The following is a 26,919-nucleotide window of genomic DNA, read 5'->3' on the forward strand; positions in this document are numbered from 1 at the left end:
TGGGTCAAGCTGGTTGATGGTTTGGATCTCATTCTCAGAGGTTTGAGGCTTTTGCTGATGTGGCTTCGTGTGGTGTATAATCTTGTAGACCGCAGAGAGGCGTGACTGCGCTGAACAGGTTCGAGATCTCGGTGCTGACCACGGATGTATGAATGGAAAGTGATCAAAAACAATGAACTGACTCAACTGTGTAATGAGCTTTCAGAAAATTCCCTTGAATTAGTTAAAGGCGGGGTTTCCAAATTCTCTTAGCCGTTGTTGATGTTCAAATCACCAAAACAGACACACCCCTACCCCCATCTTTCGCTTTCGTCAGCGCTCGGCTCGGCTAATGTCCGTCCTGTGCACTGATTGGCTACAAGGTTGTTTTGGTACTCGGCCCGACTCAGTTGTCTAAAGCGTAATTCGGAAATCGGTTACCCCGCCTTTAAACAAACGAGGAAGAGAAATAACATGCAATGCATTTACATGACATTTACATTTTTTAGGTTCTTAGCACATTGCTTCTTGCTACTTTTTTCCACCTGATGATAATGAGAAATCTCATAGATTTACATATTATCTACACAAAGATTCCACACCGTAGCAACTATTCAGAACACCCTAGCAACTGCAGAGAAACCATAACACCTTGGAAACCATCACAACCCAGAACAAAATCTAGATCAATCAGGTTTAACAACAACATATATTCTATTTCACTATATAAAGCTTCATTAAATATTGGTGCACATCTAGATCAGATCTAGTGTGAATTATATACATTAAGTACCAAAAGCACCATTACATCCACATTTTTTAACCAAATACAGTGGGCAATGGAATACCCGGAATTCTGAGCTTCCACAGAAGAAAACCCGCAGCTTTGAGTGGAAATCTGGGAATTTACAGTCACCACAGGAAGTCTGACTGTATTTATTTTCACAGCTTGTGGTAGCAAGTTAAACAAACCAAAAAACAATCTAACCTGGCCAAAACTATCAATCCTTTTAAAAAGTGATATGGTAGAACCATGGTATCTAAAATATACCATATACAAAATGATTACTACAGCTATGGTATTTGCGTGGTAAACCAAAGTACTTCAATAATTTCTCTCTCTGGTATTACATATAAAACATGTATTTTTGAGCAGTATATTGTGTATTTAAACATCAACAGAAGCTGTTGTGTTTTAGCACCTAAGCGAACATCAACATTTACAAGCATTCTGAAAAAGACCATTATAATACCACCACGGCACTATAAAGAAGGCTTTCCACCTCTGTGAACACCTGCCATCCATCTGAAATAACAATGACATGATTTATCCACACAAGGACTGACAATCTATCACTGACGTCATGAATAGTTTCATTGTGGACCTGCTGACGGATCACAGTGTTTCAAAACAAAACCATTATCTTTGATCTGACTGAAGGTGTGTAGGTTTTGGTTATGCAGTCTTTAAAGCCCACCAGTCCAAGCCTATTTCATGCTGGTCTATTGCTTATTAAGCCTGGGAGGCACACATGGGAGTCTGAGGGACTTTCCTTCGAAAAAGAAACAAACCGTAGGATGATATGTGGGCAGTATGCCATCAGTCCTGATTTCCTAAACACCTGTGTGTGTTTCAGGAATGAACGGAGAGCTGTAAAAAGCACTGACCTCTAGATGTCTGAACACTTTCACAATGACAGAAGGACATTGGGACGAGAAACGAAAATAATCCAACACTTGAGCAGACAGATGACGGCCCGGACAGTTACCAGCTCACACTATATTTGCTGCTAACAGTGTTTTTTATTATTTATTTGTTCGTTAATCGCTATTTTCAAAAGCATGCTTAAATGTTTTAAACTTACATTAAGTGTTTTGAGCACCTTCGTGTGGCTAATAAATGTAATTGCTTGTTTAAATAAGTGTATCAATATTTAATACAAAACTGAATAAAAATAGTATTATGAATATGTCTAGATGTATCGTTTTAAGGTATTTTTGTAAATGCAATAGCAAAGTTAAGATGAAACTGAAAATGAAACCTGTGCAGACTGACAGATCTGTGCTTAAAGTGCTGTGATAGAGAGAGAGAGAGAGAGAGAGAGAGAGAGAGAGAGTGAGAGAGAGAGAGAGAGAGAGAGAAAACATTTCACATCAGCAGAAAGCAGGAGGATGAGATGAGGAAGACACTCTTCAACTTTCCGTGCTGTTCCCACCTGTGTTTCAGCAGAGTGTAAGCCTTTGAAGAGCTGGTTGCAAAATACACACACATGCATATTTTCCCCTCCAGATAACTAACCAACTGTTTCCTCGATGGCCTTTCGCTGACTCTCTCTCCCCTCTGGAAAAGATCACATGATTTNTGGCTACAAGGTTGTTTTGGTACTCGGCCCGACTCAGTTGTCTAAAGCGTAATTCGGAAATCGGTTACCCCGCCTTTAAACAAACGAGGAAGAGAAATAACATGCAATGCATTTACATGACATTTACATTTTTTAGGTTCTTAGCACATTGCTTCTTGCTACTTTTTTCCACCTGATGATAATGAGAAATCTCATAGATTTACATATTATCTACACAAAGATTCCACACCGTAGCAACTATTCAGAACACCCTAGCAACTGCCAGAGAAACCATAACACCTTGGAAACCATCACAACCCAGAACAAAATCTAGATCAATCAGGGTTTAACAACAACATATATTCTATTTCACTATATAAAGCTTCATTAAATATTGGTGCACATCTAGATCAGATCTAGTGTGAATTATATACATTAAGTACCAAAAGCACCATTACATCCACATTTTTTAACCAAATACAGTGGGCAATGGAATACCCGGAATTCTGAGCTTCCACAGAAGAAAACCCGCAGCTTTGAGTGGAAATCTGGGGAATTTACAGTCACACAGGAAGTCTGACTGTATTTATTTTCACAGCTTGTGGTAGCAAGTTAAACAAACCAAAAAACAATCTAACCTGGCCAAAACTATCAATCCTTTTAAAAAGTGATATGGTAGAACCATGGTATCTAAAATATACCATATACAAAATGATTACTACAGCTATGGTATTTTGCGTGGTAAACCAAAGTACTTCAATAATTTCTCTCTCTGGTATTACATATAAAACATGTATTTTTGAGCAGTATATTGTGTATTTAAACATCAACAGAAGCTGTTGTGTTTTAGCACCTAAGCGAACATCAACATTTACAAGCATTCTGAAAAAGACCATTATAATACCACCACGGCACTATAAAGAAGGCTTTCCACCTCTGTGAACACCTGCCATCCATCTGAAATAACAATGACATGATTTATCCACACAAGGACTGACAATCTATCACTGACGTCATGAATAGTTTCATTGTGGACCTGCTGACGGATCACAGTGTTTCAAAACAAAACCATTATCTTTGATCTGACTGAAGGTGTGTAGGTTTTGGTTATGCAGTCTTTAAAGCCCACCAGTCCAAGCCTATTTCATGCTGGTCTATTGCTTATTAAGCCTGGGAGGCACACATGGGAGTCTGAGGGACTTTCCTTCGAAAAAGAAACAAACCGTAGGGATGATATGTGGGCAGTATGCCATCAGTCCTTGATTTCCTAAACACCTGTGTGTGTTTCAGGAATGAACGGAGAGCTGTAAAAAGCACTGACCTCTAGATGTCTGAACACTTTCACAATGACAGAAGGACATTGGGACGAGAAACGAAAATAATCCAACACTTGAGCAGACAGATGACGGCCCGGACAGTTACCAGCTCACACTATATTTGCTGCTAACAGTGTTTTTTATTATTTATTTGTTCGTTAATCGCTATTTTCAAAAGCATGCTTAAATGTTTTAAACTTACATTAAGTGTTTTGAGCACCTTCGTGTGGCTAATAAATGTAATTGCTTGTTTAAATAAGTGTATCAATATTTAATACAAAACTGAATAAAAATAGTATTATGAATATGTCTAGATGTATCGTTTTAAGGTATTTTTGTAAATGCAATAGCAAAGTTAAGATGAAACTGAAAATGAAACCTGTGCAGACTGACAGATCTGTGCTTAAAGTGCTGTGATAGAGAGAGAGAGAGAGAGAGAGAGAGAGAGAGAGAGAGAGAGAGAGAGAGAGAGACAAACTGACACTATGACAGGAAGAGAATTAATAAATGTAAATTTGATTATGAAAATACATTTGTTGTTGTGTAAACTCAAACATTATATTTCTTGCACTAACACATGACAACGAAAGGGTATCCAATTTTCAGGAATTAAAATGTCTGCATGCTTTCAAACTGTGAGTGACGTCAGTGGACCGTTCCAAGATGGCGGACGTGCCTGCGTGCCTGGAGAGCTTGAATCCGGCATCTAGATTTTGATATCTATGCCGTACAGTACCAAAGATTTAAAGACAGCTGACGAACTGAAGCAAATAACAAAAAATAAACGCGTTAGCAAACATAATATAGAGCTCAATAAATATATTTTAAACAATCTACAATTTGTTGCTGGAAACGTACCAGTGACGGTTTCGAGAGGAAAACATTATTTCATAAATTCGGCATCCAAAAGTTCTCGTCCGTTAAATCCATAAGAAGCTCAACATCGAGAAATGAATGTCCGGTTATGCTTCTACTGTATATTTTGATTTGTTTATTGCCGAAAAGGAGCTTGTAATTATATTACACAAAATAAAGTCAGTCAGTGGAATTGCATCGCAGACAAGCGGCGCCGCGTAAACGTTTTTTGCGCTCTTCAATGACGTCACCCATCAGGTGGTCTCCTGAACCGTCAATATTCATTTGCGCAGGTAAATAAATATAAATGTATTTCATGCATTATAAATTATTTATTTGAGAGGACACTTTTACCTCACCCTGAGAGGACGAAAAATGAAAATGCACAAAAATATGGAAATACTTTTTTTCACAGATTGTAAACAAATATATTAATGATTCCCCTATCGCCCTATTCTACGTATTGATTCAGTAATAGAAAAGTAGAAGCATTAAGTCAGTTCTCTTTATGTTTACACATGTGTGATACCAGAGCAACCACAGGTTTAGTTTCTCACATTAACTATGAATGTCAATTCAATCCAAGTTTATTTGTGTGAATGTGTCCAACGCCTGTTTCATGTTGAGCAGAAAATATGGTTTCATGATTTTTAAAGTGCGTTCATTTTTGAATGGGACACAAACTTCTTGCTTAAATTTCACTGAAATGTAAACCACAATTGCATACGTCTGTGTTAAGATACACCGTTCTGTTTATCACAGTATCACCCGAACCACCTTAGTGTGCACTTCTGTGGTCTCTGGAGACGTGTGCTTCACTCTTTTCTTGTGTGCTTGTGTGGGGAAAATAAATAGTTAATGAGCTTCTTGTTTACTTGAGGAGACTGTACACTGACACAGCAGATGTCACCAGAGATACTCGGAGAAACCATTGAGACTGCATTTTAGACACACACACTTATCAAATTATACAAATTTTATAAAAAAATTACATATTAGAGTAAAAGGAAATGCACCGAGTTGCATTTCTGCACTGTAGGGACAAATAAAAGGTCAGCAGAGTGTAACAGACATGATGATCCTATTGAGTATGCCACACACACATACACACGCACGCACGCACGCACGCACGCACGCACGCACGCACGCACTCACACACACACACACACACACACACACACACACACGCACACACACGCACACACACACAGTGCATTTGCCTGAGGTGACTGAAAGTGAAACACATCCGGTCCCCCACTGGTATAGCTTGGATGCTGATTTTGTGCCAAAAGATTCCTGCCCCTTTAATTATTAACAGTTCATTCATTAAACATCCACCTCTTACTAAAATCATTAAACCGTCACACACAGATGATGTCAGTAATGGATGTTTAATCTAAGGTAAGTTGTGTAACACAAGTGCTCTGTTTTCGGAAAATCACTTTTACGGTTCAAAATATCAATATTCAGTTCTCTCATCCATTATGAAACGTAGTGCAATTGTGTTTTGCAGCAAGGTGCCATTCATACATAAAAAAACAAACATTCACATTCTCTCAGAAGGCAAATCCTTAACATGATCGCTCAGCATTTTGTCTCCTAGATGAGTCCATAAACCAAATGTACAGATCTCAGAAGCTTAACACTTCTTGTGAAATTCTTCCAAGGAAAAAAATTTAACTAAATATAATTGAGCGCTGCATTAAGAATCCTTAACCTCAGAGCAATAAAACGCCTCATGGGCCTCTCTACATTAATGTATCACATTCAGTTGAAAATGACACGCTTTCACCTTATTTGCTAATGCCTTTTATCTACAGGATTATAACATTCTATTTAAAAACACATGTTGTGATTCAGTTGTAGTGTAGTGTAACCAAGCAGATTTTTGAGAGTAAGATTGTAATCTCAGAGCAGAGGGTTAATGGAGTCTAATGTCCTATTGATAAACATGTTGAGATTGCGGTGAAAGTGAGTTAAAGCGTGTTGTGGCAGACGTCTCCCGAGAGAGTCATATCGATTGAAGAATTATTTGTGTGTTTGCTCGGTCTGCAGCATGTTGGGTTTTATGACTGCGGCGTGTGTTCGCATTACATTTTAGATCTATCCGGCTAGAAGACTGTCCTGCCTACATTAACTACAGTCAGTAGGTTTTTTAAAGGGGTCATATGGCACGAATACGTGTTTTTCTGTGTCTTTGGTGTGTTATAAGTTGCCCATGCATGTATTAGACATGTAAAATTGCACAAATGAAAGTGTGGGAACAACAGATGCATTCTATCTGAGAGCGAATGCTCACCCAGACCTGCCTGAAACGCCTCGTGTAGCCACACCCCCACAAATCTACATCAGTTGGTGGTCTGATTTGACTAAGACCGCCCCAAATGTATACGCAAGTAAGGTGGGCGTACCTGTCAGTACAATTGAAGAGGAACCTGATGTTCCAAATATGGTAAGAGGCGTTAGTTTTCCCTCACATGCTTGCAGTATTCGACCAATCACTACGCACTGGTGAACTGGCCAATCACAGCACACCTCGCTTTTCAGAGCGATTAGCTTTGTTAAAAATCTGCGCATTTCAGAGAGGCGGAGCAAAGAGGAGATACAAACATGCACGGTGTGTGGAAAATACAAAGTTTTTGAACCTTAAATTGTGTATACACATTGCATTACATCTAAAACAAACCATAATATTCGTTTTAGCCGTGTCATATGACCCCTTTAAAATTGTTTGGTTTGGAAACAAATGTTTTTCTTCCTCTGCATATATGTAACACATGGTGATAAAACACAAAGTGCTCACAGCACATGTACATTATACGTTGTGTTTACTGAACACCCATTTCTTATAAGCTCATGGTTCTACGCTGATGTAATGATCTGAATGATGTGGGAGGGGCTTACTGATTGCAATGAGGTGGGCGGGGCTAATTAGTGAAAGCAGGTGTCACAGGTAAGAGTTTGTGACCTTCTAAAGTTGGGTTTTCATCAGTGAAATAAAAGAAAAGAGAAAAGGAAAAATGAAAGAAAAAAAGAAAAAAAGAAAAGATCTTTCTCTCAGGGAATGGGAGCGTTTAAGTGTTCTTTAAGTGGCTTGGTTTGGGTTGTCACAAAAGTTGACAGTGATTTTGTATCCTGGATTTAAACAAGAAAAAAGTTGAATGTTTTTGTTTAGTGCTTTAACAATATGCCGTTCCAAAGCAGAAAAATGAAAAAGGGAAAAAGACAAATAAAAGTCTGCACAAGAAAATGCATCTTCCTCGTGTTGCCACAGGGTTGTGTTAACTCAAAAGTTGCCATTGTCTTTAATTCTCATAGTAAAATGTTTAAAAGAAGAAAAAGAGAATATGACGTTCTGAAAACGGACTTTCTTAAAGGTCCAGTGTGTAATTTTTGGGATGATCTATTGATAGAAATGCAGTATAATATACATAGCTATGTCTTCAGAGGTGTATAAAGAGATTACACAATAAAGCGTTATGTTTTTATTACCTTGGAGGTTGGTTGCAATTCGCAACCTTGCCGCTAGATTTTACTACCTGGACCTTTAAGACATTGTTCAATAGTTCCAGTTACTAAATTGCATAGCCATAATGTCTATAAACTTCATACTGCAGAAGTAATACATAAAAATACAAATTCTACACACATTTTTTATTTGATAAATTAGCGTATTGATATTGAAAAAATTCCTGATACATTCAGGCAAGGGTGAAATGACTAAATCGCCTTATACAACAGTCAGGGTCGATGCATAACATGATGATGTCACGTGACACAATGCTGCATACTACTGTTTAAAACTTTTATTTTGGTGTACTTCACAATGTTAAACATAATGTCTGTTTAAAAATCCAGTATGTGCAAAAAAGTGCATAAAATATAGTTTATAAATGTGCTATATTTTCATTCTGACTACAGCCTACAGATAGGCCTAAGCATTGAGTATTTCTGTCATTAATTGATAAGAGGAACACCCTCAATCCTTGTGTTTAATTACCTGTCTGTTAATTAATCACAGCTATAAACGGATCATTTGAAGTTCTGCACACGGCTTTACATCCATCAGTGAGTCACAGTGGGCCACACCGCAGCGGTCCGAGCCAAACGGGCCGATCTGAGTCCTGTGATTACAGTTCATTATCTGACCCCTGAAACTCGATGGAGAGCTCACGCAGAGGAGACGACCCAACCTACACAGACACAGTATGAGAGCTGAGCTCTGCTTACTCTGTCATTTAAATGTGAATCTAAAAGTGTGAGCTGGCATAAAATATCCAGCGATGAGAAGAAATCTGCTGTGTGCTGGCGGCAGGGACCGTAACATTGACAGGCCGTATGTCAGCAATCCAATAATGGATGGGAGAATGTGAGAGGCTTTTACAGCTTGTGCATCCAAGTTTCACAAAAGGCCTGTTTTCAGCAGAGACATTGTGTAGCAGAGATCTGACGAGTGTTTAGAGAGAATGTTTCAGATGTGCTTGAGGTGAAATTCACAAACTTATTTCACTTTTCCTGTGGCATATATTGGTAAGCGTTGTACACTTTGGTAAAAGTTTGTAGTGTATCAGACATCCACTAAGGGCCTTGGAAACCTCCATCTTCACTCCATCCGACAGCTGAAGTCACAACCTCCATCTTTCCAAGCAATTTAGAACATCAGCTTCTCCAAAAGGGCACCGTTGTAGAAATCGATAAGAACGCTATCAGAACGGATGCCATTGATTTGTCTCCTAAATGTTTGGTTTGCAGTTTCCACATCTAGCAACTAGAAAGATTCACCTCATCTGTAAGTCGCTTTGGATAAAAGCGTCCAAATGTAAATGTAGAAACTAAATGTAGCATATAAGTAAACCAAAGCTTTTATATGTTTTTTTTGTTCTTTTGTTCATTTCAAAAACTATGATCGTAGTATAGTCGGAACAAATCAAGACTTTTGCTATGCTATAAAATCTGCTTTTCTCATTCGTCTGTATGAAATATTGCATGCCTATTTTTACGTTTGTCAGAACAGAGATCGGAAAGCTAAATAAAGCTGACCCAAATGGAGCATGCAGCGCTCCCATAATGCATCTGCCTTGCCGAATATATTTTAGCTTGAACATCCATTTGAATTCATGCCACGTGCTTTGGGCTTCAGTGGTTGTCTGGTCATTTGTCCATTTACCCAACAGCCTTTCAATCACACTCGCCTCCACATCAGATCATAACGCTGCTGTTTAGAGACACATTTTATTTTCTCGAGTTATTTTATTTCAGAAATGTTCATTATAGCAGTCTGGGAACATGAGAACACACAGGACTCAGATGATCAACCACCTTCGTTTTTGCATGTAGGACTTTTCATACACCCCTGGTAAAAACGAGAGAATGATCACACTCTGTAAATAAACAAATCACAGACACGCAACAATTTCTGCTTTTAACATCAAGTAGATCATAATCAAAAAGGAACATCGCACCTTAATTCTATTCCAACTTTTCCAAGCTGGAATCTGTAAATTCAAATATAATGGAACTGTGTGTTATCTAGGTATAATTCTATGATAAACATTTCTGTGCATCTCTGCATTTTTTTATATGAAATGCTTCGAGTCAGACTGTGAATGGAAGCGTTCCAACTGGCACTGTTTCAATTTCCAGGGACGTCATGGGCAGAGTTCTGGCCGTCTCACCTCTTCTGCTGTGTGGAGCCAGAATGCCTCATCACGACAGCAAAACAGCACCGACGTGGCATCACGTCCTTTAAAACGGATCCTGACAAGGCCGGAGTGAAGTACGTGCCGCTCAGCGCTTCTGCCAGTCACGGGACACGGATCATGTTTGACCATGTCAGGTTGTGTTAAATGCACCCTGCTGTTTCAATAACAAAACACAAAGACAAAAAGGTCAAACCAAATTGCACAATTATAATGTCTGCATGCATTTGTATTTACAGAAATTCTAGGAGTTATTCAAGGGTCATAGATTGTTTTTGTCTCTTGTCATGTTACATTTGTCTTGTGCGTTAGCTGTTAACTGCAGTCACTATTGTATTGATGTTAACGAGTACATTCTTGACATCCTGCTGACTGATGTGAAATGACATGTAGGTCACTTGTGTAAATCAGAACATTTTCTCACAAAAAACTGCACATGAAGCCAAACTCACAGCCGTGTCAGAACATAACCATCGGTCCTGTAGAGAAAATCTGATGGGTTATGAAATCCGTCCACATGCTGTCACTTCTTCTCCTGCTATTTTGCTGCCATAACAAAACCACAAGCAATGATGTCTAAGATTCAAACTATATCTTGTTTTTTTTCTGGACAACAGATGGAAAACTTGACTTAAACATGCCGAAGCATCCAAACCCTTCTGTAAAGAAATTAAGTTAAAACATACCCAACATTCCTCAAATGTTCATTGTGAATTTTGACTTCCTGCTGACTTTAAAGGAAAGTTCTGGACACTAATGGCGTCTCCATCTGAAGTAACATCATTGATCAGCTTCATCCTGCACTACACACACGATCCCTAAAGGTTTGACTTCAGCCAAACCGAGACGTTAGAGGACCTAAGCAGATGATGAAGAGGATGAGAAGCATCCAGTTACCCTTCCTCTGTGTTTGATGATGAACCCGAGACGACAGCGAGCTGAGGAGAGACGCTCGGGCAGAAATCAATGGGTCAGATTCTCTGCAGGGTCAGACAAGCGGTGTGAAGATCAATCGGGCACAACACCCCCGTCACCTTCAGCTCGAATTAAAACGCCCTCTAAGTGGGTACGTGTGGATGCAAAGACACAAATCTGTCCTTTCAGGGTCGATTAGCACCTGCATACATCACCTCAGAAGACGGATGAATCCAAATGAAGGTCTTGACGGAAAATCAGAGCGAATGTTGACCATTATAGTTGCTAACTAGTGTGATATAACAGAGAATCTTTTATTTTCAGAGATAGATTAAATTGTTTTCCCTCATTTTTCTCCACTAAACGTAATTTATATTGGTACTTAAATCATTTAAATAAATGAATCAATATAGTTATAGAATATACTGAGTAAACTTGTGATGGAATTCAATAATATCGTGGTTTATTGTGATAATATGCACAATGTTGTGACGTGTTGTTGTAATAATGTTGTAATACCAACAGTATACAGCAATAAAGGTTACAATAAATATTGTGAAAAACGTCTGCGGTTAAATCCCTTGTATAGAGCTAAAGAATAAGATTGATTCATTCATCAAACTGCAATCAAATATATATATTTTTCCTAAAGCTCAACTCACAGAGCATTTCACTACAAAAAATCGACCTCCTTTTTATATTACATTGCATGTATATTCAGTCATCATCAGTGTTGGGTAAGTTACTCTGAAAAAGTAATTAATTACATATTCAATAGTGTAATTAGATTACTGTACAAATTACTCTCTCCAAAAAGTATTTAACTACTTATTACTAATTACTTTCTATATCCTACATCAACGTTGATTAGAAATGATTAAATGATAGACATGAAACGACTTATTCAATTCATTCAAATAAATAATAAATAACTATATAAATTATTCTTATTAATTGACCGAAGTTTACAAATGTGAGAATGATACATTAAAGCAAGCATTTTAAAGTTAGACTTATAATTTTGATGTCATTTCCACTATAGAATATTTTACATAGTATTTAGTTCAATTACATCAGAAGTAACTGTAATTAAATTACAGAAAATATAAGAGTAATCCCTTACTTTACTTTTTTCAAGGGAAAAGTATTTAAATTACAGTAACTAATTACTTAGTAACTAGTTACACCCAACACTGGTCATCATCCACTTAATATAATTGTGTCTGCAATGTCACTATACATTAACCACATAATGATTATTTGTGCATTTGTTCGCTTTCCGGCGCTATTCTGTGTGATGCATTAATATTCCTTAAGAAATCTACAGTCTCAGCATGTGTCACGGCAAAAGTGTGAAGAAAAATAATGCTTTCAAACAATTAGCATACAATACACCAGATCCTCTGCAGAAAAATACACAGTCCTGTTAGCACTTCTGGTCATCCACGAGCTGCCTGTGAGAATGACCCTCGGGTCCTCGTTTCTGGACCGATGCTGTGCTGCCCTTTAAACATCCTCCAGCATTATAAATGAGAATTCTTCACAACTACAAGTCAAGCACAAACTCGGTACAAGCCACTGTTTTTTTACATGTGTTGCCATTTAAAGGGTATGTAACTTCCTTGTCTGAGATTTGTCCATTCAATCAAAAGTCAATATTACTGCAAATCTCAATAACCTCAAACAATTCAAACAACCTCATCCAGATTCTTTTACCTCTACAATCTACATTCATTTTACACCTCCATAGTCTTCATGTGTTTTTGATGTTATTTGTTTCTCCTAAGCAATTTATGAGAAAAAATATTTGAGAATGAACAACTAGAGAATTAGAAGTTATTTAAGGAATCTAGCGATGTTTCTCCACTACTTCAATCGGTGTTTTAAGCGTAAGGTGATTCTCACGGTGTAGGCTTTTGTAGACGTATATTTTTTGTTCATGTGACCTTGGCCCACAAAACCAGTCATAAGGTCAATGTTTTGAAATGGAGATTTTGTGGAGAGTCGATGAACCCGAAAGCTGAAATTCTAAGCTTTACGTACCAAACTTGAGTGGTTAATTCCCAAAGTTTGTGGGTGTGTTTCCGGCCATTTTTGTTCGCAATTTCTCTGCATCCACTAACCAAAAATAAAGGTTTGATATATATTTATGGTAGGAAATTGACAAAATATCTACTCCTATAAATATACCTGTTCGATTTATGACTGGTTTTGTGGTCCAGGGTCACATATGTGCAGAGACCTGCTAGTTGCCCGAAATGTAATAAAGAACATGTGATACTGGATTACACAACACAAACACCTATTCATTGTCAAATATAAGTTACAAAAACAACTTGTAGAAAGCTTGGAGCAGCAGTGGCATCATTATAACTGAGAAACAAGCGCTCACACTCAGCGATGTTCTCACTACGTGCCAATAAAACAGCATGTTGGCAGGACCCCGTCGGATTCAAGCGCTCCCTCGTGCACCATTAAACACGGCTCCGGGCCGATCGGTGACACGTGCGCACTTCCAGTATGACAAAACTGACAGAGTAACTGCTGGGAAAATGAGCTCTTATATAATGATGCAAAGAGTCAAAACATCGTGAAGTTTAAATCAGATTATGTGACAAATGTAATGAGGCTTTTAAAATATTTGGACACTTGAAAATGCACGACTTTCATTCATATTCGCTATTGTGAAGCAATTTGACATCGGCAAACAAATGATGCCAGTGCTTTCCTCTTCAGGCTTTTTAAGCCGTTTGGGTCCAAGGTGATATTTAGTAGATGTACGAAGTCAGTTGTGATCTAGAAGAACAAACACGGGTATATTAGAAAATATGTTTTACTGATGATTTATTTCTGCTTTATTTAGATTTCCTAATGTGCATAGTGTATAGAATGTGAGGGACACTTCAGTTGTGAGTCTGGTGACGTGCACTTCATGTGCGACACAATTGCTGCCTACATAAAAGATTACAAATCAGTCACTTCTGAGGTTTTATCTGATTGAGAAAGCCGTTCAGAAAACAGTAAACACACAAGATGACTCCCTGGGTTTTGGAGGAGGATCATAACACGGTGAGTCATTCCTGTACGAGAGCTTTCACCTCACACAAAGAGGAAGAGACCCAAACAGACTGCGGGGGTTATAAATAGATGTTGCAGGATGAGAGAGTGTGTAAAGCATCTCGTCTGTCCTGCTGCAGTGATGCTAAGTGAACCTAATACGGTGCAAAGAAGCAGCAGGAGACGCCGGAGGAGCAACAACAGGGCAGAAACGACAAATACAAACACACTTCCCATCTGAAGAATTTAAAGGGAATTCTCTCACTCCTTCTTATGCGGATGAATGCTGCCTGAAGGTCATGCTAGAGGAGTCGTATTTACAAGAAGAACTAAATGATTAAATAAGATCAATTTAAAAATTCGAATAAAATTGATGACGGTATTTTCCATTATTTTCAGTGAAAGAATGAGAATGTAGTCAGAATTTTGACTACATTAAATGCTACAAGTCTTCCACACTTGTGCAGAAAGTTAAACTTTGCTAAGATGCATATAATAAGTATACAAAACATACAAGACACCCAGACGTGATATCAACTCTTTATCGCCCTCTCTGTTCAAAACAAAAAGTTCCACATTACTTTAAATACTCGTGATCATTGCTGTAAGGTTATCGTTGTGAACTGTGGTAAGGAAAAAAGGCGTTCTCGAATGCAAAAGTTATGGTTTTTGTATACTTCTATCCAGATTGCAGCTCGAGTCAAAGTTTCCAAAGACAGGTGAGTAAATGATCATCTCTGTTGAAAACCACACCTGCAGAATAAACACTTACATCATCCTTTATCTGACATCATCCACTGTTGGGTTGCTACGAAACATTACTGTCAATCAAACACCTGCACAGGTAACTGTAGGGTTGTCATTTTGTTCCTTTATCATCTTTAAAGTGTTGGCCAATGAAAAGCATTTATAGAAGATGGAATTAAAGAGAAATCAGTACAGCTTCACGTCTTTGTCGGGAATTTTAAAAGAAATTGTTCTATTCAGACTACATTTCTTGTACACATCACATCCTGTAGCTCAACAGAGCATTGCAATAGCAGAGCCAAGGCCATACAGATAAAAATGTATAACTTAAAATGCACNAATGACATGGGACAGGTGTGGGACATTAAACACTCAGGGAAACATAACGAGGAAACAAGAGGAATGGGGCCAATGACAAGACACTGGAGAGAACGTGTATTATTGTCAAAAGGACAATAATATGTTTCTCTCCACACATAACCAAAAGCTTTGCCATGGCTAAGGAAGCAGAGCCATGACAACATTTCTTGTACACATCACATCCTGTAGCTCAACAGAGCATTGCAATAGCAGAGCCAAGGCCATACAGATAAAAATGTATAACTTAAAATGCACTTTGTATAAAAGCATTTGCCAAATGCATAAATGTAAAGGTTATTATATTTTCCAACTATGTTGAAAGTAGAAATTTCTCAGAAGGACTTGAAGGCATTAGACACATTAGACCGTGACAACTGATCTGTCGTCTCTACGTCCTGGATGTGGAGTGAACACTCTTTCATAATCGTGTTCCCTTTCTCCTGATATTACAGCTGTACCCCAAGAGCAAACAATACATCTTGTTCCTTCTGTCTCTCTTTACACACGGCTCCAGGTCCTAAAAATATCACCCACTTTTCCGTCCTTCTATTTCCAGATGCAGTGCTGGTCACAACTGGATTCTCAATCTGACAATCAATTCAGCACTTTCTCCCAACCCCAGAAAAAAACAGAGAGAGATAGAGAAACATGAAAGAAGCGTGAGAGTGATGACTCGGCGCTGGGGGTGTCTCGTATCGAATCAATGCTGAGATTACAGACAGCAAGTTCCTGTAGTCAGATTAGCAAACAGTGGAGACGTTCGGTGTGGTGAATTACTACCGCACACACAGATGAAGAATGCTGATATTCACTGATATTCTGTGGTTCTTTGTGTATTGGATGACACATATCTTGACTGCATTATCGTCACTGAAAACAAAGATGGCCAGTGGCCAATGAAGTCTTTTTTCTGTTTATTCATGGAGTTTGCCAAGGCAAACATGACTATTGGTCCAACAAATATTTCTTACTGAGAAATGTGGTTTTACTTTACCAAGTATACATCTACAGTGATAAAGTGACTTTCTATTTTTAAAAACATCTAAGAACATCTTAGCAACTGCATTTCAACACCTTAACAACCATTGCAATGCCTTAAAAACACCTTGGCGACTGGACAGCAAAATCTTAGTAATCACATAGCAATGCCCTAAAAACAATACACCTTAACAACTGCATAGCGTAATCTTAGCAACCATAGCAATGCCCCATAAAAACACCTTGACAACTGCATTGCAACATTTTAGCAACCATATCAACACCTTAGCAACTGTAGCAATGTCCTAAAAACACCTTAGCAACACCTTAGCAACTGTAGAAATGTCCTAAAAACACCTTAGCAACTGCACAGCAACAACTTAGCAACCATAGCAATGCCTTAAAAACACGTTAGCAACTGCATAGCAATGTCTTGGCAACCTTAAAGGAGCAGTATGTAACATTGACACCTAGCGGTTGAGCTTGGTATCGCAGTCCAAATTCAAAATATTGGTGAGGGTTTTCCCCCGCCCCTCCTCCAGACACTTACAGGAGTGTAGTGGACAGCATCAACTCTTACACTGTAAGTTTATCTGATCATTTATACATTTGCAGTGGTTTTGTTGTTTGCAAATATAACTCAATCAGCAGCTCGTTTCAGAGGTTGCGTCCTCCGGAGGTCACATTTACGGGCCATATTGCTGTCTCGTTTAAATAACCATAATAAAATTGCACATTACTCCTCATAAGTTGTAAAATAATATAGTAATTCTTTCTAAGTTTGCAACGTAATAGTACCGGAAAGGGTGGAATCTGCTCCATCCCAGTTCGTTTGTTTGCTGCAATATGCTGTGCTTATCGCCAACTGGCAACCGAGCTGTGGAAATACACTAGTGGGTCAATCGTCAGTGGGCGGTGTCACACGGACCAAAAAAAAAACAGACATTCCGGCATGGGACTCACATTTCAGAGTGGAATAACTGGCTATAGCATTGTTTTTTTGGACAAACCAATATATGAACTTAGCATGTTTCCTAAATGTCTATACTAACATATTAAGGTATTGTATTGTTTTGATTTAATACAGTAAAATTATTACATGCAGCTCCTTTAACAATGTCCTAAAAACACCTAAGCAACCACAGCAATAAAACACTCAAAACACTGTTTATCAGAATGAAAACAAAAGTCAAATATTTTAAATCTATATTTAACATGTTCAAGATTTTGTCTGAAAAGACACTAATTTAGACCCTACTTAACCACCATTTAGAAAATAGTTTATATTATTCAGACAGAAAGTCCACCATTGTGCAATACTTCACATATGAATGCAGAATCATACAAATATGAAATACTGAGTTTTTCTCCACTGCAGTGGAAGAGCACAATAACTGTACTGTTTGTTTTATGGCTGCTGTTGTTGCAGTAACAAACATTCTTCAGAAAGTTTCTATGTTGGGTTTTGAATGAACTGTCTGTGATTTTGCTGCAGAAACATCATCCTCACCCACCTTTATACTGCAGTAACTGATGACAGGCAAAGTTTCACTGAGACGGTAGGCTTATACACCCCAAAATAAAGAAAGACCTGGGGTTTTGTTGTGCGTGTGGGTTTCTTTTTAACAGTTCATCATATAAGTTCTTTATATAAGACCTAAATGTGAATTATTTTAAGAGGCCATTAAGATGGATAAACAATTGGACCACTAATTATTTTATTTTTATCAAATAAAATTTAAGTCGAAAATAAAACGTATTTATTTATTTAAATGATTTTCCTTTTATAATTGTCTGGGAAATGTTTTTATCACTGTTCAGACTCCAAAACAGCGGCAAAAAAATGTATGCTTATTGTTTTTAAGTTATTTAATTACTGATCTGATTCAATACCTTCAATCTCTCCAAAATAAGCGTGTCGGAATCATTACGTGACAAAATTGTAGTGATAGCATCTTTTAGGTCTTAAATTACTGCGATAAAGTGACCTGAGAGATTTTACTTCAATCAGCGTTTTTACGCACCGTTGCTCACGCGTCAGGGGCGCGTGTATGTGTGCGTATGCATATGTGCCCGTACGCTTCTTCTCCTCTATTTCTCAGTGTATTTTGCGATTCGCAACATCTCCTAACACCGGATCTTGGACGTTTTGGGCATCACTGATTAAACGTTTAAATATGCTTTTAAATAACCCGTTTAAGACTATAATACAATTATTTTTATGACCTACTGCAGTCCTACAGGAGAAACTCTAGGCTGACTGGGGGAGGAGCATTTACACTAAACTGAGGGTAAATCACATGGGTCAGGAGAAGCATGGTAAACAGTGTGAGGAGGAGGTAAAGTTAAACCGGCGCCGTTTACGCACGATGGAGAGCGCTTTTGCGCACCGATGCGCAGCCATCCAGAAGATGCGCACGGTCCTCGCGTATGGAGATCAGTTCTGGGGAAACTAATTTAAGGCTCTTATGTTCATCTCCACAGTTGAGGATCTAAATCTGCTTTGGTTTGTCTCGAAAAACATGGAGTGACGCGTTGAACAGGGGCTTCGTATATTTTTGCGCACCTGTCAGGAAGGATGCCCGAGCGAAGATGTGCAACAGTCGGAAGATCATCTGGAGTTTGTTGTTTCTGTCGGTTCTGGAGATAGGACTCGGGGTGTCCAGCATCGTCCTGGGCGCGGTGGGCATCTGGCGGGTTAAAGCGGAGCACAAACCCCAACAGGGCGACGCATCTCCGGTATGGAGCGGAGCGTGTGTACGTCTGACTTTTTAGTCTTCTTCCGTCATAAATCATTAAACAGCTCTTAACGACATCAATGCAACGCAAAACTCTCAGAAAAGTGTTTTAGCAATGTATTTTCTTAATTCAAATACCCCAACATTAATCCGACCTAGAGCTGTATGGCTCCTTATCGTTCATAACTTTGTATGGCTTTCCAATATGGACTGAATGTATACGTCTCTTATGGATAAACACTCCAAAATATCTTAAAAGGCTTATATCAAAGTGATTTATGAATGTAGGTTTTATATCATCTCTCTTCTAGAGATTGTTGTGATGTTTTTTTTCCAAGGGTTTATTCAGTTAATGTTTATAAGGTGATGTAATAATGTTACTATCAAATATGACTGATCACCTCTCATATTTTCTACTCTTATAGTTTCTTATCTGTGGTTTGTGTGGCATGCTGTGTGCACGGAAGAGAACAGGACTGATTGTGAGTACACACACTTTACCGTACACCAACACACATATCTGTACTGTACACTCTACTGTACTACCACCAGCACAACCTGGTGTCGTCAAACACACACTGTGGTCACCGCTCGTATACATACAGCACACAACCTGTCAGCAAACCTTCACAACAACGGCCGTATTTCATTCTTATTTAAGACCGTAAAAGCTCAGTTTCCATTGTAATTGCATTTGGAACAGAAACGGTTTGTTTTGGCATGCGATCTCGTGATGCACACGTCCACATCATGTGCCGGAGAGTATGTATGTGTAAATATCTCGGGATACATCACTTGTGAGATGAGTGGAGATTGAATTAACCAGCGTGGAGTGGAGAGAGACGGCCCAGTGGAGGCGGTTAATAACAAATCAATACTGAAGTGAAACTTTAGTCTGAGAGCATTCAGCAGTCTCCTGTTCCATTCTCTGCAATCTCGCCTTGTCTCTTTTCATATCAGTCCCTCCTTCCACACTTCCTGTTCACTTGCTTGTTTACAAGCATTTACCGTTTCCCCACATGCAGTCCGGTTCACCCTCCCCTCGCCTGTCATGTTTCCATATTCTATTATACTGCTGAAAAAAGCGTATAGCCTGATAGTTCCCGACATGAATGTGAAGAAACCCTTGAACACTTAAGCATCTTGTCCGTAAATCACATTACTGCACTCTTCTGTGGTCTCCGCGAACAATCTCTGCAGCGTTCACATTGTTAATCAAACGATGTAGTAAATTGCAGCTTGTTCACATGTAGTGTTTATAAAAGTGTGTTTGGCTATTCCTCTCCAGTTTGTGGGATGTGATGTCGGCTGTGTTACGCAAGGAATCCTGGTGTAATGCGTAGCGCATGCCGTGCAGCATAGAACGGTACGTAAAATAGTATGCAATGCCACTCTTGGAGGTGTGCGATACAGTTTAACACGTTAAAGGGACAGTCCACCCACTCAACGGAAGTCAACGGATTTCAGTGTTGTTTGGTTACCAACATTTCTCAAAATATCTTCTCTTGTGTTCTGCGGAAGAAAGAAAGTTATACAGGTTTGAAATGACATAGAGGCGAGTAAATAACGAATGTTGTCTCTACTGTAATTCGAGGTTAGATCTGTCCTGGGGTGTTGAGGGGGCAGTTTTTATTCGGCGGATCATGTCACCGTCTGGCTGGCGTGACCGATTACAAAATCACAGAGCAGCACAATCCATTCTCCAAGAACACGAAGGTCTCGTCATCCTACCCTGTATACAGTAATCCTGCTGTGCTGTGCGCTTCTCGCTGAATATTTTTTGACCTTATAGAAGCACCTTAGCAACTGCATAGCAATGCCCTGGCAACCGCCCGCAACATCCTAGCAACCGTACAGCAATGCCCTGGCAACCAAGCACATGGGTTGATCTGTGATACTACATTTAATCTCTTAAGAAAATGATCTCGCTATATCTCAGTTATTTCTTCTAGACATCAATGAGATTAAACGGAGAGATAATTTGTGTTTCTCATCTGTGTCTCAGATATTTCTCCTGAGAAAAAGAGTCAGAAATCTCACACATGTCTCTATCGTTGGAGTTTCAGAAGAGATGTCAACAATGAGCTCAGATTTGTCAAGTCTGCAATCAAAAGTCAATATTATTGAAGATCTCAATATGAACTCAAACTGGTCTCATCAAATTGATTTATTTTACACCTCCATACTCTTCACGGGTTTCAACAATCACGCTCTCATTTGTTTCTACTGCCAGCGATTTTAGGAGAGACCAAGTTGAAAAAAATCAACTGAGGACTAAATGTGAAAGTGATGAGAGATGTTTCATTCATATGTGATAATGGCAGATCATGAGTCATTGAGATCTCTCTTGAAACTCACGTGAGATTGATCATGTCTCTTTCTAAGGTTTCATTTCTCTATTTGCGCTCCATGAAATCTCGTTGCTGTATTACAGAGGCCCTACTTGTTATTTTTCTTTCCTAGGCATACACCAACAACATGCCTCTCTGTCTTTCAGATGATCGCATTTTCCTCCTGCTGTATCTGTGGATTAATCGGGGGAATCCTGAACTTTCAGTTTGTCCGTGCGCTGGTGAAGCGGCCGGACGCCATGCGCTCTCTTCACCTGGCCGTCATGTCTCTGGCGTGTCTCGGGATCAGCAGCTGCACGCTGTCCACCTGGCTGACCTGCCGGTTGGCCAGCAGCGAGCAGCAGCGCATGTTCCTGGAGAGAGAACATTCACTGCATCACTCGCACGAAATGGCAGAGAAGGTACGCCTGGAGCCGGTATGTGTCTGCGTGCAAAACAAACATTTGTCTTCGTAACCATAGTAACATTTTTCATATTGATTCAGTAACTTATTATATGGCCCATTATTTTTTTGCTTGACTGCTATTGCGTCTCTGTTTTCAGGAGGTTTTGGATAACACCAGTAACGGCATCTCGCAAATCTCCTTCAACGGACTGAGCGCATCACCGTGAGCTCCCAACAGCACAGTTCTTCCATCTGATTGGCTGGGACAAGCTGACAGTTCTACATTCTGATTGGCTGAGCATGCTGACCGTTCTTTTGATTGGCATAGGCAGGCTGACAGCAGTGACAGGATATCCTGTGCATGCTTATGTTCAGAGAGCGGACAGGTGAGATAACAGTACTGATCGGACAGGTGACACCTGGTGACCTCAGCAGACATCAGTACTGAAGTATTTGATAACCAGCGTACAGAACACAGACTATTTCTATTGAGTACAATAGACAAATAAGCATGCTTTCTCTCTCTCTCTCTTGATATCTAGATAAAGGGAATGTTGAATTTGAAATTGTAATCCTGATATTGTACTGTATGGTATACTGAATGCATTTATCCTGACCGTAAAAAGTGCACACTGTAAAATGCCTGTATAGATATTCATTCATTTACAGTATTTTTATATAGAGGCTTCGTATTAAAATGAAATAAATTTGTCAAATATAATTTGTGTTTCAAATCATTTAATCACATCTAGGGCACGTTCAAGGTCAAACCGGTTTGCTACGGTTTCCGGTTTCAGGGTTTGAGATGCGTGTTCTCTTACAAATGTGTCCTCTGCAGCTCGGTATACGCAACAATTGAAGATATTAGAAGACTTTTGCAGTATTCAACACGTATTTATAGCTATGATTCTTTCCGACAACAAAGCACCGTCCTACACAACCAGCTCGGAATCATGACATCAGAAGTGGGAATTATCAAATAGAGAGCACTTGACGGCAGAATTAGTCCCAAGTTGCATTTAAATAGTACACTAAAACGCGTACTTATGTTAGCACTTACTACATAAAGTAGGCTATACTTAAAACATAGGTCTACTTGAATTTTGAACTTGAAGCAAAATACTTTTTAATGCACAACCATGACTGTTTCGATATCTTTCAAAAATCTTTCATCTTCCTAAATGCAGAGAATTGTCATTTTTTACAATAATATTTTATATTGTTGTAACATTTTGAATTATTTTGGTGCTGGTTGTTGGTTTACAGAAAGTTTAGAAAATAAATTAAAGGCGTCGTGTTTGCAAGCTACACCGCGTCTACACCGAAGGCGACATGTCGCGTCGCGTCGCGTCGCGTCGCGCCGGTTGCGTCCGGTGTAGACGCGGTGAGATGGCAGATATACAAACGTTTGCGTTTCTGCTGCAATATTTATTGTTAGTAATAAAGTTACAGTGTGGATTGAGTTCGCTTATTTATAAACGATGATATAGCTGAAATCTCACCGAACGCCAGCGGTTGCGATGGTGTAGTTCTGCTCTGCTCCGCTGGGTGTCGCACGTCACGGCGTGTGCCTCACATCCAAACTCACGAGTAAACGCACCACGTGTTCCTCCACGAGCGCGTACGGCATGGCGAACTGGACGCAAGAGGACGGAGCGACAAAACCAGTGACAAACCCCACAAATGTGTCCAGCGCTCTACAAATCCACGGCGGAGACGCTCCCGCGGTCCCGTGTCTGATTCCGTCGTTCGCGGACGCGGTGACGCTGCTGAGTTCGTAGTACTCGTGTCTCGTGCTAGACACGCACCGGAGGCACGTCCTGCTGCCTCCCGTTTACCTGCGCAAGAAACGCACCGGGATACAGGAGGAATTCGACTCGGAGTTGCTCAAATACTCCCGCAGGTAAAAATACCACGGTATATTCTCTATAAATAGCATGTTCTTGCCATTGTAACACCATCGTACTTTAATATATATATATATATATATCTCATAGTGCTTAGTGATGATTAGTTCATAAACATTGGAACTGGTATTTACTTCATTACAACACTGTACAGTCCATAATGCTCCATGTTCGTCAAACATGGTAATACCGTGCTGCTCATGATATTACCAACGGTACATATTTTTGTATGCATGTCCTCATTTTTTGTTGAATGTAATACAGTGACAGTCTGCAAAACATTAGTTTCAGCCGAATTTAACAGCGCATTAGTTTGTTTATTATCTTCCGTTCTTAAATAGGATAAATCTGTGTGATCTTTGAATTTGTGGTACTGTTACCAAAACTATATTTTTGGCTTTTTTCTTTAAATATTTGTGTAAATTTTCTATAATTTTATATGGACCGATGGGGGAACGTGTGACAAAGTTCTTCCAGATTTCAAAGTGTTTTGGTTTACAAACTAGTACTAGTTTTACCTTTCGAGTTAGGTTTTAACATCTTGTCTAACATCTGTGATGCAGTCTGAAAGGTGTTCCTATGGCGTACGACGATATCATGATCATAGGACAGCATGGAGACATTTATGACGATCAAGGATTTATCCACCTCAACGTTGAAGCATCGTTTGTGGTCTTCAAGCCGAAGAAGGAATCAAAGCTTGTGGTGCGTTTTACACGTGCTGTGCGTGTTTGTGAAACTGTTCATGAGTTCTTCATGGTCTGACTGAATTTTGTTGTGTTTCTCTCAGGGTGTCATTAATAAAATTGCAGTGGGTCACGTGGGCTGTCTGGTCCACGGCTGCTTTAACGCATGTGTGGTGAAGCCCAGTCAGCTGACCTCAGAGCAGTGGAGGGATTGTGGGCTGCGTGCTGGAGAGAGTGTGGAGTTTGAGGTTTTTCAGCTGGATTCTGATTGTGCAGGTGTTCTGCTCATCAGAGGACGGCTGGAGAAATCCAGGTTTGTGTTTGAGACATCTGACACAAAAGTCATGTTTGCTGTTTACTAGACTGCTCCAAATAGCTTTCCAAGACGTTGCTGTGAGATTCCCTGTCTTATTGATTTGTTGATTTATTTCAGGGTGCAAGAGCTTTTAGCTCAAGCAGAGCAAACGAAAGCCTCTGTGAACCTACCAGCAGAACCTGAAAACACGGAAGATACAACTGACAGTCCAAAACCCAAGAAGAAAAAGAAGAAAGATAAGCGTGAGAAACAGGCCACTTCTGAAGATTCTGTAGATGACAGCAGCCTGTCGCTGACATGTGACGACCGTGAACCGAATGTGGACGAGACAGAGTTGGATTTAAACTCTAGTAAACCGCACAAAAAGAAAAAGAAAGATAAGCGTGAGAAACAGGCCACTTCTGAAGATTCTGTAGATGACAGCAGCCTGTCGCTGACATGTGAGAATCACGAACCCGACGTGGACGGGACGGAGGTGGACTCTAATTCTAACGATCTGCACAAAAAGAGAAAGAAGAAAGATAAGAGAAAAGCTTCGGATGAGGCGTCGCCTTCTTCAGACTATTTGATTGATAAGACCAGCAGAAAGAGACCGGCGGCAGACCAGATAGAGGACCGTTCTGAAACCACTCGTTTAAAAAAAAATAAAAATGGACTATAAAGAATGATCTGATGATTGTCTCTGAAATCCCCTAGAAATTATGTGTGATGAATATCTACACAATAAAGTTTATATTCAACAGATGTTAGGAAGATTTGTGTTTATTTAGTTTGACCTGAAGATAGGGATGTAAGGATAACCGCTTTGTGATAACGTCCAACGATAAGTAATATCTTTAGTTATCATTAAACCGTACCGACTAGACCGTTACAAACGGTCACTACTGTCCAGCGGCAGCCAAAGTTAGCAACAGCATAACAGACACATTATGAAATGTGTGTTTCCTTCATTTATGTCGGGAGTGCAGAATAAACGACGTTTATTTGTGATCGCAGGGCTTTTAGTCCAAAAATGTGCATATTGGGGGAAATATATACTGAAACACGATTTTTTCATATTATATTTTAAAGCTCCATCCAACTCATTCTGTTTCTTTGGCGACCACTCTTGTGACTGCAGGTGTCTCTTGGGTGCTAAAGTACACCCGGTTCTCCTCGACACATGCAGAAAGATGAATTTCTGATTTGTGTTGCGTGTAAGGTTGTTTTCAACCTAAACATGCTAAACTTTTATGGCCCCATTGTGCTAGGATTAATATTAATATTATGTATTTGATGTTTATTTACAACAAAAGGTGGTTTTAACGAGTCACGTCAATATAAAATTTGGTATCAGTAATTTTTGGACATTTCCAGCACATTTGAAGAAAGCTGCGATAACACTGTTATCCGTTATAATTTTGTTCACTGTACAGGTAATCATGATGTGAAAAGTCATACCGAGACATTCCTGAAGAGGGCGGTATGTGTTTAAATATTCAACAAGGCTTGATTTCAGCTTTATACAAGGCTGTCAAGAAAAAGCCTCATTTTATGACAATGTGATTCTGGCTATAATGTGGTTAGCAAAGGTAAACTTTTACAATTTTTTTAAAAAGTTGAAATTAAAAGCCTGAATAGTGGGAAAATTCGAAATGTTCAATAAATGTTTCATTTAGCAATAATAATCAGAATCAGAATCAACAATTTCTAGTGTTATAGGCAATTTAAAGCATTGATATAAAGCATGCTGAGCAGTCACACGTGTGTCACTATGTCTTCAAACATGGCTCACCCGATCAGAATTCATAGCAGGAAATATATTGTTTTTTGATCATTTAATTTAGTATTTTAATTCAATCTGCAATAAGAACAGCGACATTTTTAGTGTGGATTAATAACTACAATTTAATTAATAGTAGTCTAATTTTGATAACACAGAAGACATTTGCCCTGCAGGTGGAGTCAAACTTCTCTTCTTTTGGGAACTTTGTTGTTCTGTATAATGTCTATTTTTACATGCTCAGGAAGCACAGTCAGGTTTCCAAACCTGGTACTTTTCTGTCATAAATTAAATAAGCTTTTGGCAGAATGTAACCATGTTTTTTTTAGCTTTGTGGCTGAGATTGTGCGAGTTATTTGGCTGTATGTGCAGAAAAACTGCCTGACCTGTTTTTGAGCCAATGACCATCATTTTATGTCCAGACCTTTTTATTCTTAACCACATTAGTAATTACTTGAAGACGCTAAACATGTCCTAATGTCACATCCTAAAACAGGAAATGACATCACAGTGTCTCATCACCCTC

At 39.1% G+C, this 26,919-nt stretch overlaps 2 protein-coding genes across 6 annotated transcripts; both read left to right on the top strand.

Moving 5' to 3' along the window:
* The first annotated feature begins 18,367 nt into the window (after positions 1-18,367).
* LOC130566983 (transmembrane protein 196) lies at positions 18,368-22,402 on the top strand. 5 transcript variants are annotated; one of them, XM_057354832.1, is made up of 4 exons: positions 18,368-18,987; positions 19,412-19,468; positions 21,484-21,738; positions 21,881-22,402. In XM_057354832.1, exons 1-4 carry the CDS (start codon positions 18,841-18,843, stop codon positions 21,947-21,949), a joined length of 528 nt encoding a protein of 175 aa, XP_057210815.1. In that variant the 5' UTR covers positions 18,368-18,840; the 3' UTR covers positions 21,950-22,402. The 5 variants fall into 5 exon arrangements, with proteins under 5 accessions (XP_057210815.1, XP_057210817.1, XP_057210813.1 ...); XM_057354830.1 differs by having other exon boundaries at positions 18,371-19,005; XM_057354831.1 differs by having other exon boundaries at positions 18,371-18,987; positions 21,484-21,753.
* Positions 22,403-23,251: 849 nt separating this feature from the next.
* Positions 23,252-25,423, top strand: polr1f (RNA polymerase I subunit F). Its single transcript, XM_057354828.1, is given in 4 exon segments — positions 23,252-23,625; positions 24,193-24,334; positions 24,420-24,628; positions 24,749-25,423. Coding segments are annotated over 4 exon segments (1,170 nt in total). The 5' UTR covers positions 23,252-23,350; the 3' UTR covers positions 25,293-25,423.
* Positions 25,424-26,919: the final 1,496 nt, after the last annotated feature.

This window comes from Triplophysa rosa, linkage group LG16, assembly GCF_024868665.1.
Source record: "Triplophysa rosa linkage group LG16, Trosa_1v2, whole genome shotgun sequence".
Taxonomy (NCBI): domain Eukaryota; kingdom Metazoa; phylum Chordata; class Actinopteri; order Cypriniformes; family Nemacheilidae; genus Triplophysa; species Triplophysa rosa.